The sequence below is a fragment of the Sapajus apella genome, unplaced genomic scaffold (genome assembly GCF_009761245.1).
Source record: "Sapajus apella isolate SASKATOON/1434 unplaced genomic scaffold, GSC_monkey_1.0 scaffold58, whole genome shotgun sequence".
Lineage (NCBI taxonomy): Eukaryota > Metazoa > Chordata > Mammalia > Primates > Cebidae > Sapajus > Sapajus apella.
Window position 1 is genome coordinate 1,546,323 of NW_022436998.1, and position 12,829 is coordinate 1,559,151.

The 12,829-nt window shown below is 41.5% G+C and overlaps 1 protein-coding gene across 4 annotated transcripts in view; it reads right to left on the reverse strand.

Moving 5' to 3' along the window:
* PLCE1 (phospholipase C epsilon 1) overlaps positions 1–12,829 on the reverse strand; it is a 334,637-nt gene that overhangs the window by 57,641 nt on the left and 264,167 nt on the right. For all 4 annotated transcript variants that reach the window (XM_032245666.1, XM_032245665.1, XM_032245667.1 and 1 more), the window contains 7 exons: positions 11,784–11,966; positions 9,984–10,101; positions 9,247–9,406; positions 5,890–6,012; positions 5,665–5,801; positions 2,442–2,680; positions 84–145 (listed from right to left, as the gene is read on the reverse strand). In XM_032245666.1, coding sequence (XP_032101557.1) covers positions 84–145; positions 2,442–2,680; positions 5,665–5,801; positions 5,890–6,012; positions 9,247–9,406; positions 9,984–10,101; positions 11,784–11,966 — 1,022 coding nt within the window. The remainder of the gene's footprint in view (positions 1–83; positions 146–2,441; positions 2,681–5,664; positions 5,802–5,889; positions 6,013–9,246; positions 9,407–9,983; positions 10,102–11,783; positions 11,967–12,829) is intronic.

A 12,829-nucleotide genomic window follows, 5' to 3' on the forward strand; every position in this document is an offset into this window, starting at 1 on the left:
CTATATGAAACAAATTTTCTTAAGACCACATGGGAAAATGTATACTACTTTTAAAAATGGACAAAAGATATTTTAAAAGTTACCTTGCAAACCCTTCAAATGACATTAGTCCCTGATGACACATACTGATGCTAGGCTCAAACTTCTGCAAGGAATTAAAAAAAATTTTTTACTTAGGTTAAGGAAACTAAGGGGTAAAGAAATCGCCACATCATTTTTTAAAGCTGTTCTGTTTTCATCAGGAAACATCTAAACCAAATATTTGAACTAATTTAGCAATGTAGTGGTAAGAAGTAGTTTTTAGTCCAAAAGAAAATATTTATTAGATGTGAGTTTATTATACTAAGCATATTTATTTAATAGAAAAAAGGAGAGAATGAGAAAAGAACAAGGCTGATTTCTATGGAAACAAAGTGTATCAGTTTATCCAGGTGAAAATGGGGATAATAGCTACCATAAAGCTGGTGAGAGGCGAACTGAGATGATTCACATAGAGCACTTGGTGCCATGCCTGTATTTAGTTATATTATAATGAGCACTCAACAGTATGACAGTCATCTCATGATTTTAGCATTTTCAGTGATGAAATCCAACTGCTGCACAACGAATACATTGATACCCAGTCAGGTGTTAAGGGAGGCTGAAACCTAGACTAATTTGTTGCATGCAGCCACAATGAATGCTGTCCCCACTCCTCTCTGCTGCCACCTTGTAGTCTAAACCTTCACCAGCTATTGCTGGTTACTGTGATAGCTTCCTCAGCAGTTTCTCTGTATCTATTCCTTCACCAGCACAGTTTAAAATGGGGCCATAGTAACCACTTAAAAAAAATCTTTTTTAAGAGATAGGGTCTTGCTATATTGCCCAGGCTGTCCGCGAACTCCTGGGCTCAGGCCATCCTCCTGCCTCAGCTTCCTGAGTAGCTGGGACTACAGATTTGTGTCACCATGACTTGCTCAGAGTAATCTCTTAAAAAATAAAACAAATCATGTTACTCCTCTACTCAGAAATGTCCAGTGGTATCCCATTTCACATATTTTACGTGGACTAAAGCCAACCTCCTTCTCGTGCTCTACAAGGCCCGGATGATTGGGCCCTTGCACATCTGTCTGACACTGTGCCTGCCACTTTGCCTGGCTTGTGCAGCTCACAGTCCGCCAGCTTTCTGTGGTTCCTCATAAACTCCCAGCTTTCTGCTGCTGTGGTCTTTGAGCCTGGGGCTCCCTGTGGGGAATGCTCTTTCCTGAGACCTTCGAGTTGGTTATTCACTTAGGGCTCAGTCCAAAATGCCACCTCTTCCAAATGGCCTTTGCTTACTCTCCTGAGCCCTCCAGTATCATTCCTTTCCCTTATTTGACTCAGTTTTTCCCCTACCCCATTAGTACCAGAAATTACATCGTATCTTTGTTTGTTGTCTGCCTTACCCTTTAGAATATAAGCTGCATTGAGGGCCAGAACTTTTATCTTATTCTCTGCTATATTTCCACCTCCTAAAACTGAACCAGCATAGTAGGAACTAGTACATATTCATTAAATGACTAGTGAGTTTGAAAACCTAGACTAATTCTGTTGCATGTTCTAAAATAACAAGAAAAAATTATGTACCAACTCCTTGTAATAGCTACTGAGTTAGAGAAGGCCTGGGGCCTATGTTAATTATATGTTAGAGGAGAACACTTACATACTTGCTTTTGTTTGTGTTTTGCTCTGTTGCTCAGACTGGTGTGCGGTGGTGCAATCTCAGCTCGCTGCAACCTCTGCCTTCTGGGTTCAAGCGATTCTCATGTCTCAGTCTCTCAAGTGGCTGGAATTACAGGTCTGCACCACCATGCCTGGCTGATTTTTTTTTTTTTTTTTTTTTTTTTGAGATAGGGTCTCAATCTGTTGCCCAGGGCAGTGACGTAATCTACGCTCACTGCAGCCTCCACCTCCTGGGTTCCAGCGATTCTCCTGCCTCACCTTCCTGGGCCCCTGGGATTACAGGTATACGCCACCACACCTGGATAATTTTTGTATTTTTGGTAGAGACAGAGTTTCACCATGTTGGCCAGGCTGATCTTGAACTCCCGACCTCAGGTGATCCACCTGCCTCAGCCTCTCAAAGTGTTAGGGTTACAGGTGTGAGCCACCACGCCCAGCTCTGGCTGATTTTTGTATTTTTAGTAGAGCCGGGGTTTCATCATGTTGGCCAGGCTGGTCTCAAACTTCTGGCCTCAAGTGATCCGCCAGCCTCAGCCTCCCAAAGTGATGGGATTATAGGCATGAACCACCACGCCCAGCCCATACTTGGCATTTTGTTAAAAACCAAACCAAACCAAACTATTTCTGCCCCAGATTTAAAAGCTTTGGAAAGAAGTATAGAAAGAGTAAATATTTAGCAGCAAAGTATTAGAATAGCCAGAGACATCACATACACATGCACACACAAAACAGGCACAAACCTGGATGATGCTGAGGATTTCATCATAAGTGCAGTGCTCTCCTTGGCAATTCACGAGGAAATCGTTGAGCTGAAGTATGCCCACCCCGAAAATGCCCAGAGATGTGCTCTCAATCCCAGTGCCATTTGTCACGATACTTGCAGCAGCAATGGCATCAGATATCTGCCTCTGGTTGTCCGACAGCTGCTGTTTACTCTTAATGAACAACCCCAAATCCGAAACATTTCTGGTCAACAGATCTGAAACAGAGCCACCACAGTACATCGACAAGATAGCTAGCAGCTTTCACCAATTCGTTTTGGAAATAATGGTATGGCGTTACTAAAATGAAGAAGCCCTTTACTAATGTATCTGAACAAGCCAAAAAATAAATGTTTATTCCTGGCTTCACACAGTGATACAAATAAAAAAACAAATCAATGAATAAATAAAGGAAACTAAGGGCTGGGCATGGTGGCTCACGCCTGTAATCCCAGCACTTTGGGAGGCTGAGGCAGGTGGATCACCTGAGGTCTGGAGCTCAAGACTAGCCTGGCCAACATGGTGAATCCCCGTCTCTACTAGAAATACAAAAATTAGCCAGGCGTGGTGGTGTGCACCTGTTGTCCCAGCTAGATGGGAGGCTGAGGCATGAGAATTGCTTGAACCTGGGAGGCAGAGGTTGCAGTGAGCTGAGAATGCGCCACTACACTCTAGACTGGACAATAGAGTGAGACTCTGTCTCAAAAAAAAAAAAAAAAAAAAAAAAAAAGGAAATGAAGACAGAGCTACATTAATGATCTTTTGATATCCCATGCGGCTTTGGCATTACATGGCAACTAAATGTAGATTCAACTGGGAGCATCAGGCCAAATTCAGGCTTTGGTTTTGGGAGTAACTACTTCCACATTTTTATGTTCGTAGAAACTGAAGATGTACCCTTAAAATCACAGTTTTACTGTAATGTACAAGTGTAACTATAAACATTTGTATGCAGATTTCTGTGTGAACATAAATTTTCAACTTGTTTGGGTAAATATCAAGTAGTGCAATTGCTGGTCACATGGATAAAATATGTTTAGCTTAGTAAGAAACTGCCACACTGTCTTCCAAAGTGGTTGTACCATTTTAATTCCCACCTACAGTGTACCAATTGCTTCATATTCACACCAACTTTTGTATGGCCATTTAAATTTTAGCCACTTTGGAAGACAGTCTGGCAGTTTCTTATGGAGCTAAACACAGGCTTACCATATGATCGAGCAATCGCACTCTTCAGTATTTACCCAAATGATGAAAAAACTTATGCCCACACAGAAACCTGCAAACAAATGTTTATAGCAGCTTTATTTACACTTGCTAAAACTTGGAGGCAACCAAGATATACCTCAGTAGGTGAATGGATAAACAAACTTTAGTACCTCCACAAAATGGAACATTATCCAAGGTAAAAAGAAATGGGCTATCAAGCTGCAAAAAGCCATGAAGGAAGGAAACTTAAATGCACGTTGTTAAGTGAAAGACGCCAGTCTGAAGACTCTATGTACTATATGACTCCAACTATATGTTATTCTGGAAAAGGCAAAAACATGGAGATAAAAAGAGCAGTGGTTGCCAGGGATTTGGTGGGAGGAAGAGCGGGGGATGGAAAAGTGGAGCACAAGGAACTTTCAGGGCAGTGAAACTATGCTGTGTGATACTGTAATGGTGGACACGTCATCTCACATTTGTCAAAACCCGTAGAGCGCACAACACAAAGAGTGAATCCTAATGTAAACTGGACTTCCGTTCATCATAACGGATCAATATTAACTCATTTGTATCAAATGTACCTCACTAATGCCAGATATTACTAACAGAAGGAAGTGTGTGGGAGAGTGGAAGACGGTATATGGGAACTCTGTACTTTCCACTCGTTTTCCCATAAACCTAAAATTCCTCCAAAAAGAAAGTCTAGGCCAGGCACGGAGGCTCATACCTAAAATCCCTGCACTTTGGGAAGTTGAGGCAGGAGGATTGCTTGAGGCCAGGATTTTGAGAGCAGCCTGATCAACAGAGCAAGACCCTGTCTCTACAAAAAAATTACATAAACAAAAAGTCTAATAATTTTTGAAAAATGCAACTATTTGACTAATCCAAAGTTCTGCAGATTTTATGACTAAAGTTGAACAATAGTTAATAGTCTTAGCTCAAGGACAACATAAGCTTATAAAAAATTATGAAGCAACTACATAAAAGAGGAAAGTTTTTTTTGTTTTTGCTGTTTGTGTTTATAGTTTCCAGCAAGAACAGAGGAGGAAAATTATAGGCTTAAAATGCATGAGTGGTTAAGAAAAATGCATTGGTGGTGATAGTAATGGTGGTGGTGGTGAGTGGGATAGGAGACTGAGACATTCCGGTTTACACCAAATATCCTGGACAATCATTCCGACAGAAGTAGCCTGAGGAAGACACTGAAGACTCTCCTTGTCAAAGGGCAGGAGACTACTGCCCTGTGATTGAGCACCCATCTGTCTGTAGGTAGTGAAGAGACTGGGGGTTCTTCACTGTGACACATACCACATACCTAGCAGGCATTTGGAAATAGTCAGTGATATGGTTTGGCTGTGTTCCCACCGAAATCTCATCTTGAATTGTAGCTCCCACAATTCCCACGTGTTGTGGGAGGGACCTGGTGGGAAGTAATTGAATCATGGGTGCGGGTCTTTCTCATGCAAAAAATGTTCTCATGATAGTGAATAAGTCTCATGAGATCTGATGGTTTTATAAAGGGGAGCATGCCCTGCACAACCTCTCTTTTCTTGTCTACTACCATGTGAGGCATGCTTTTCACCTTCTGCCATGATTATGAGGACTCCCCAGCATATGGAACTGTGGGCCCATTAAACTTCTTTTTCCTTATAAATTACCCAGTCTCGTCTATGTCTTTATCAGCAGCATGAAAATGGACTAACACAACTGGGAAAGGATTTTTGGTTGTCAGAATGACTGGAGAGATTTATTGGTTAAATATCCTGGAATACATGGGCAGAACCACACAGTGATGAATTTCTTTGCTTAAAATGCCAGTGGCCCCTGCTCCCACGACACCAGATGACACCTTGAAATAATTATCTAAGTGTTTCCCTACATAGCAGTAATAGTACACCATGTGGGACAGGCTCAGAGTTTGCGTGATTGGACCTCTGACCTTAAGTTTTAGACAGAAAGGTCCCAAAGGGAAATCCTAAAATGTTCAACAAACCTAGGTCAGGCTGAAGATCGCTGGTGTTTTCATCAATTGTGAGGTTGGTGTAGAGTGGGGCTGACTCAGAGCCAGATCGGTTGCAGGGCACTGCATAGACATCAAAGAGATCCTTCAGGTCCTTGCGGCTCCGGACACTGAATGAGGAATGGAAGACAACTCACATTGAGGATCTTTATAGAAACGGGGGCCTAAGAAAGAATAAGAAGGAAACATACACTGTACCTGAATGATTTGAACAGCTCAACAAATTCAACAAAACTCATGTTGCTGTCTGAAACCATGAAGCTCTGAAATCCCTTCATGCCGCCTTTGATCCGCCCATGCCAGCTACTACTGCTCCAAGCACTGCAACAAAGACAAGGCCTTCATGGGCACAATGGCAGGCCACCGTTGTGATTCTGTTCCACCAGGCCTTCTCCAATTAGCAATACGAGCCAAAGGGTGAGTGCAAGTTATTTAAGGTTGAAGCTATTTTCTGGTACTCTTTTTACTTCTCCTAATCTATATTGTATCGCAGGAAATAAAATATGTTGTATAAGAAAAAGAAAAGATGTTTCTAGTCTATTTAGTAAGGGCCCAGGGATGATGTTAATATTTCTCTATTAATCAAAATAGTTCTTTGAAATTGCAGAGCAATGGGCAAAATAACTCAGTGTTTCTGAAAATGTCTTTTTATAAAAGAGCCCCAAATTACCACTCTTAATCTGTGGAGAATAATGCATGTTCTTTTCTGTATTCTAAGTTATAGAAACACATAGAAGAAAGTTTTGAGTGTATCTATGTCTTGTCTGATTCCTTTCCTAATCAGTTCTTAGATGAAAACAGAGAAGAGCTTTTAAAGATTAATAGAAAATGTGAGTCAGAAAACGTTAAGAATAGAAAGGGCTGGGTGTGGTGGCTCATGCCTGTGATCTCAGCAGTCTGAAGGCTGAGGTGGGAAGATTGCTTGAGCCCAGGAGTGCAAGACCAGCCTGGCCAATATTGTGAGGCACTGTCTCTAATTTTAAAAAATCAAAAAAAAAAAAAAAAAAAAAGGAAAAAAGTGAGCTTTGCCTAGGATATTTGCACCTGCCAAGGCTGCATCTATTCAATGTAGAAATATCAGTCAACTCAGTTAGAAATTCAGTTTTACTGTTTCACAACAGTTTTTATTATCTATACTGATTTCCTGACACAATGGTATGAAAGATGTTTTGATTATGGTTTGTAGTCAAATTAGTGAACAGGATCTAGTTTTGTCTTGAATTTTAAAAGGTTTTTTGAAATATTTCAAATATATAAGTATAGAGAACATAATAAAATCTATTTTATATATATTAAATATATAATCTACAAGCAGTATACTTAAGACTATAAGTATAAAATATATAGTCTATTAAAGTTACTCTCAACCCTTCTAACAAGGTTCACTCATGGAAAATTAATTTGTGCTGAGATCTGAAGGTCACCTTCAGCAATGGAAGAGTACTATGAATTGATAGCTTTATAGCATTTTCTAGGCATTGTAGGTTGTTGATCCCCAGTGTGGTATAGGAAACATAGGGTAGAGGTTCAGGGAGAAGAAAAAGGTGACCCTGTCATTTGCAGCTAAAGTAAATTTCCTGTCTTGCTTCTTTCTGGTTGCAGGCCCAGCTACCGTCTGTAGGAACCCACTTCCCTTTGACTCTAGGAAACTCTATTCGTCCCCTCTTCCCACTACCAGACCTAGGACTCAGTCTAGATTCCTCCCTTAACAGCATTCAAGCTAGTTTTTCTGCTCCTGCCTTGTGTTTTCTTTCTGTTTTAAAATACTTGAGAGGGTACTGACCCCTGTCCTCCTGGGGTTGGCCTTCTGATCTTGCATGTTAGTTTCTCTTTTAAAATATTTTTCTCCCTTACTCTGTCCTTTCTTTTCCTGCTCATGAATGACTGAAATAAAGAGGAAATGCCATTTAATCCAGGTTCCTTGCTGTTTACCCAGGATATTTCACAGGCTGAAAGTATAATAAACAGGATTCTGATTTTTCTAACTTTTAGTTTTGTTATGAATCTAAATTTACAGGAGAGTTGCTAGAGTGGTACAAAAAATTCCTATATAACCTTGACCCATGCTCACCCATTGAATCTGAATGTATTATAGAATACATTCTATAATAGAATCTGAATGTATTATAAGTTCATCGCTCACATTGTGAAATAATTATTTTATTTAAAAGATAATTTGCTGTCGGATTCTTTTTTCCTTTTTTTTTTTTGAAACAAGCTCTCACTCTCTTGCTTAGGCTGGAGTGCAATGGCAGTGATCATGGCTCACTGCAGCTGGAACCTTCCAGGCTCAAGTGATACTTCCACCTCAGCCTCCTGAATAGCTGGGACCACAGGTGAGAACCAGCACACCCAGCTAATTGTTTTGTTTTTTTGTAGAGATGGGGTCTCTGTTGCTCAGGGTGGTCTCAAACTCCTGGGCTCAAATGATCCTCCTGCCCTGCCCTCCCAAAGTGCTGGGATTACACATGAGAGCCACCATGCCTAGCCAGTATTCTTATCAGAGAGAGGGAGAGAGGGGGAGAGAGAGAGAGGGAGAGAGGGAGGGAGACAGAAAGGGAGACAGGCAGGGAGGGAGGAAGGGAGGGAGGGAGAGGGAGGGAGAGGGAGGGGAAGGAGGGAGGGAGGGAAGGAAAGGGAGAGGGAGGGAGGGAAGGAGAGGGAGAAGGGAGGGGAGAAGGGAGAAAGGGGAGGGGGAAGGGGGGGAGAGGGAGAGACAGAGAGAGAGAGTGTGAGAGTGTGTATGTGTGTGTGATAAACACATTTCTTAAACTTTAACGTGGGATACAGGGAGATGGAGTGGCATTCTGTCCCTTTGGAAGTCTGCCATTTTAATATCTTTTCTTCTTCTGAGAGGGTATTGTTTCAAATATGTAATTTGCATAGACCTTATAAAATAATTATAATACTAGCTTCAGAATTATATTTAAACATATCCAACTTGCTGTGATACTTGAATTTGTTCCTCTAGGCATGTGTAACTTACGTATGAGAAAAGTATTAAATATATTTCATCAATTAGCAAAGGGGCCAAATAGTTAACATTAAAATAATCTATTCTCTCTTCTTCATTTAGAGCAATGCTATCCAATATAACTTTCTGCAAGGATAAAAGGAAATGTTTTCTATCTGTACTCTTCAGGACAGTAACCATCAGTTACTTGTGGCTGATGGTTACTGTCCCAAAGAGTACAGATAGAGAGCACTGGAAATGTCACTGCTGTGGCTGAAGAATTGAATTTAAAATTTTAATTAATTTAAATTTGAATTTAAATACCCACATCTAGTTAGTGGCTGGTATACTGGATAGCATAGATTTGGAGAATCATGGGTTGGGTTTCGTTACTGCTACTGATCTTTGAAGTAATATGAGAAGGTAGGAGTACAAAATTGGGAAAATTGGAATCATTTAAAATTTGAGGATTTTTCAGTTTTCAATTCAACTATACATCAAAATGTGAGACAGTCTTTCCATAGACAACTGTAAAGATACACCCTTCCACACAACTGGAATCATGGGAAGGGTCCTTCTGTTTTATCATGTTAAGGCCCCACCTGGACGGGCTCTTGTTTGAAGAAGGCAGCACAGGGGAGGACACTGGCCTGATGGGAGATGACGTCGTCCCAGCAGCCAAGTTGGGGGACCCAGTTGTGGTCAAAGAGTGGGCTCTTCTGGAAGGGAGGGAGTTTGGAGGGATAGTGATGGCATTCGCCTCTGTGAGGATGGAAGACAGAAAAGAGAGAATGACTCAGATTATATTCTCCCTCAGAACCAGATACAAACCAGAGAGGCTTCTGGATGTCTGAGCAAATCAACCTATGCAGCTGTTTTCTATACAAGCACCACCAAAATATTTTTGTTAATGGGCTAATCTTGTGGGGGTCTCAACTGGCTATAGGTTAGAACCACCTGGGAAGCTTCAAACATAAACAGACATCCAGGTCCAGCCAGAGAATATCTGAATAAGTTATTCTTGGATGTGGCCAGAGGAACCAGATATTCTCAAAGGCTCTAATATGTAGCAAAAGTTGAGAATCACTGGTCTAATCCATCAAATTGCACAATATATATCTAGTATTCCCCAACAGTAATGGCAAGTTAATTAACGAGAATTTTATCCCAAGTACACCATGCTTGCACAAGCAACTCTTAGATTTCATTGTCTGGTTTGGACAAAGAGTTTTGTTAGAAATGTTTGCAATACTAAAATCACAATTTAAAACCAAATGTATGCTGTTTTCCCATAAAAATTAAAAAAACAAAAATCTCAGATGCAGACATGCCACTTTACCCGATTCTTCTTGTTCATTAACGTCTTGAGGATCAGAACCACTTCGGCTTCGACACTCTTTGTTCATCTTGGCCTTTCGGGTTGCCATCTCGTCGTCAGTTGCCTCTCCACTCTCACCCTGGAAACACAAAGCTCAAGATAGTTCCAAGCCTATATTTCTGTCCCACCACTGCTTTAGTTCAGGTAGGTCTCTATTTTCTGACCTACCCACCTTCGATACTGCCTTTCCCTGGTAAAACCAGTAAAGATCTACTTTAAGGCTGCCTGAGTATTTCTCATGCCATATTATCTCATTTGTTCTTGACTATACAGCAGCACTCCTCAGGGGAGGGAGGCAGACAGGAGGAGGCACACAACCTCTGGAACCTCTGTGTACAGAAAAAACCATGAAGCAGATAAAGTTTGACATGAGCATCAAAGCCTCCATAAGCAAAGAATGGCACTTTTTCGAGATAGATAGTATGGTTTGGATGTGTGTCCCCTCCAAATCTCATGTTGAAATATAATTCCCAATGTTAGAGGTGGGGCCTGGTGGGAGGTGTTTGGATCATGGGGGTGAATCCCTCAAGAACGGCTGAGCACCATTTTCTTGGTGATGAGTGAGTTCTGGCTGAGTTCATACAAGATCTAGTTATTTGAAAGTGTGTTGGCTGGGTATGGTGGCTCATGCCTGTAATCCCAGCACTTTGGGAGGCTGAGGCAGGAGGATTGCTTAAGGCCAGGAGTTCAAGACCAGCCTGGGCAACATAGTGATACCCTGTCTCTACAAAAAATAAAAAAATTAGCCAGGCATGGTGATGCACACCTGTGGTCCCAGATAGTTGGGAGGCTGAGGAAGGAGAATAGCATGAGGCCAGGAATTCAAAGCTGCAGTGAGCCATGATCACACCACTGCATTCCAGCCTGGGTGACAGAGCAAAACCCTGTTTCTAAAAGAAAAAAAGTGTGTGGCACCTCTCCCCTTCTCTCTTGCTCCCACTTTCTCCATGTCATGTGGTGGCTCCTGCTTCACCTTCTGCCGTGACTGTAAGCTTCCTGAGGTTCTCACCAGAAGATGATGCTGGCATCATGCTTCCTGTACACCTGCAGAACTGTGAGCCAATTAAACTTCTTTCCTTTATAAATTACCCAGCCTCAGGTATTTCTTTACAGCAACACAGACTAATAGCCATGAAGCAAATATACTACCACTTCACAGTGATATTTCATATTGTATAATGTAATTCATAATACATAGTGCTAATATACTTTACATTGTGTTCTACACGCAGTATCTGGGGCCGCTGTGATCTCTGTTCTCTTCTGCCCTTCCTTGTCCACAGTGTGCTCATGCTCTAGCCACCCATAACGGCATGTGCTTCCTTGAACAAGCCATCTTTTATGTCTTTATGCTGTTTTCTCTGCTGGGGATACTTTCTCCTATGTTGTTTGGCTGGTAAAATCCTACACGTTCTTCAAGACCTGCAAGTCAGCTGCTCTGTGAAGCCTTCCACGTCTGCCCCTCAGCTCTCTAGTTTCCATCTCTCTCTCCCACAACACTTTGTGGATGACTCAATGATGTCCCTTTTTAGCTTGCACTGTGTTTGTTTACATGTCTATGTCCTTCTATGGACCTTGTCTTTTCCCTGGTTTTCTTGGCACTAGCCTGGAACCCAGGAGGTGTGTGGTAAGTCCTTGCATCTTCTGTTTTATACTGACTTTGTCCTCAACCCAAACAACCTAAAGAGGTTTATGGTGATGTTCACCATACAACAGTCCTAGAAGATGAGTTTGATGCTTAATAAACAAATAACACTATACCCTCATGAGGATTTTCTTCTTTTTCTTTGTAGTGCTTATGCCCAGTGTGTTGTTTCTCTGCATATTGGGCTTCTCAGCATTCTTTGCTGATGTCCCAGGACTGGGGTTTCGAGTACTCCATCGTCTGCCACCAAACAACTCCACAGCATGAGCCAAAGTTGGGCCTTCATACCGTCCATCCTCCTGTGAAAGAACCACATGGTGAACATGATAGGAAGCACCAAGCAATGGGGAAGTAAATATATTAATGGCTCCCAGAAAATTCCAAGAGGTGGAAGAGCACAGGCGGCCACAGAAGAATAATGATCTGGCCACCCAAGTGGCTCTGTTTATTAACTCACAAGACTGTCAGGAATTTCATCATGTCCCCTGTTGTCCTGGTGACATCCCTGCTAAGTTCCAGTGACATGCTTTAATACATCCACTGGGGAACAAAAACTTCCCATCCCATTTACAAAGGTTAAATTCCAGAACTACCACTGTTGGAAAATTCATTAAGACTTACTTTGCAAATTAAAGGCTTGGAGGTCTTAGAAGGTAAGGCAAGTTATGAATCTAAGTAAAATCAAGTTGTATTTGTCCATTACTACCAGGTAGGTTTTCACCTAGTTTGATGCTTAGGACAGTCTGCCTTGAAATAAGGGGTGTGTGGCATGCATGAACTTCCTTTTGCAGGGCCCTGGGGAGCTCCTAAGATAGTTGAGCTGCCATCCTCTTAAGTGGCTGAAATCCAAAGATAAAGAGCCCATGGTACTCATAACACCATGTATATTAGGATGCTGTGAGCAGCAACAACACACTCAAGGGACAGGCAATGGTTCACAGTCGCCACTGTTTCTAAGGCAGCACTGCATAACATCCTGTAAGTAACAGCAGGGATCTATTAATTAAACAATTGTCAATGATTCTCCCCATAAATCAGGAAAATTAGTTAATAAAACCACAAAAAGATGCATATGAGCTAAAGATGATATTGCTATTTCACACATTGTATAAGAGGGTTCTTTAAAAATTAATTTCCATGTACTGTCTTTACTCTTCAAAAA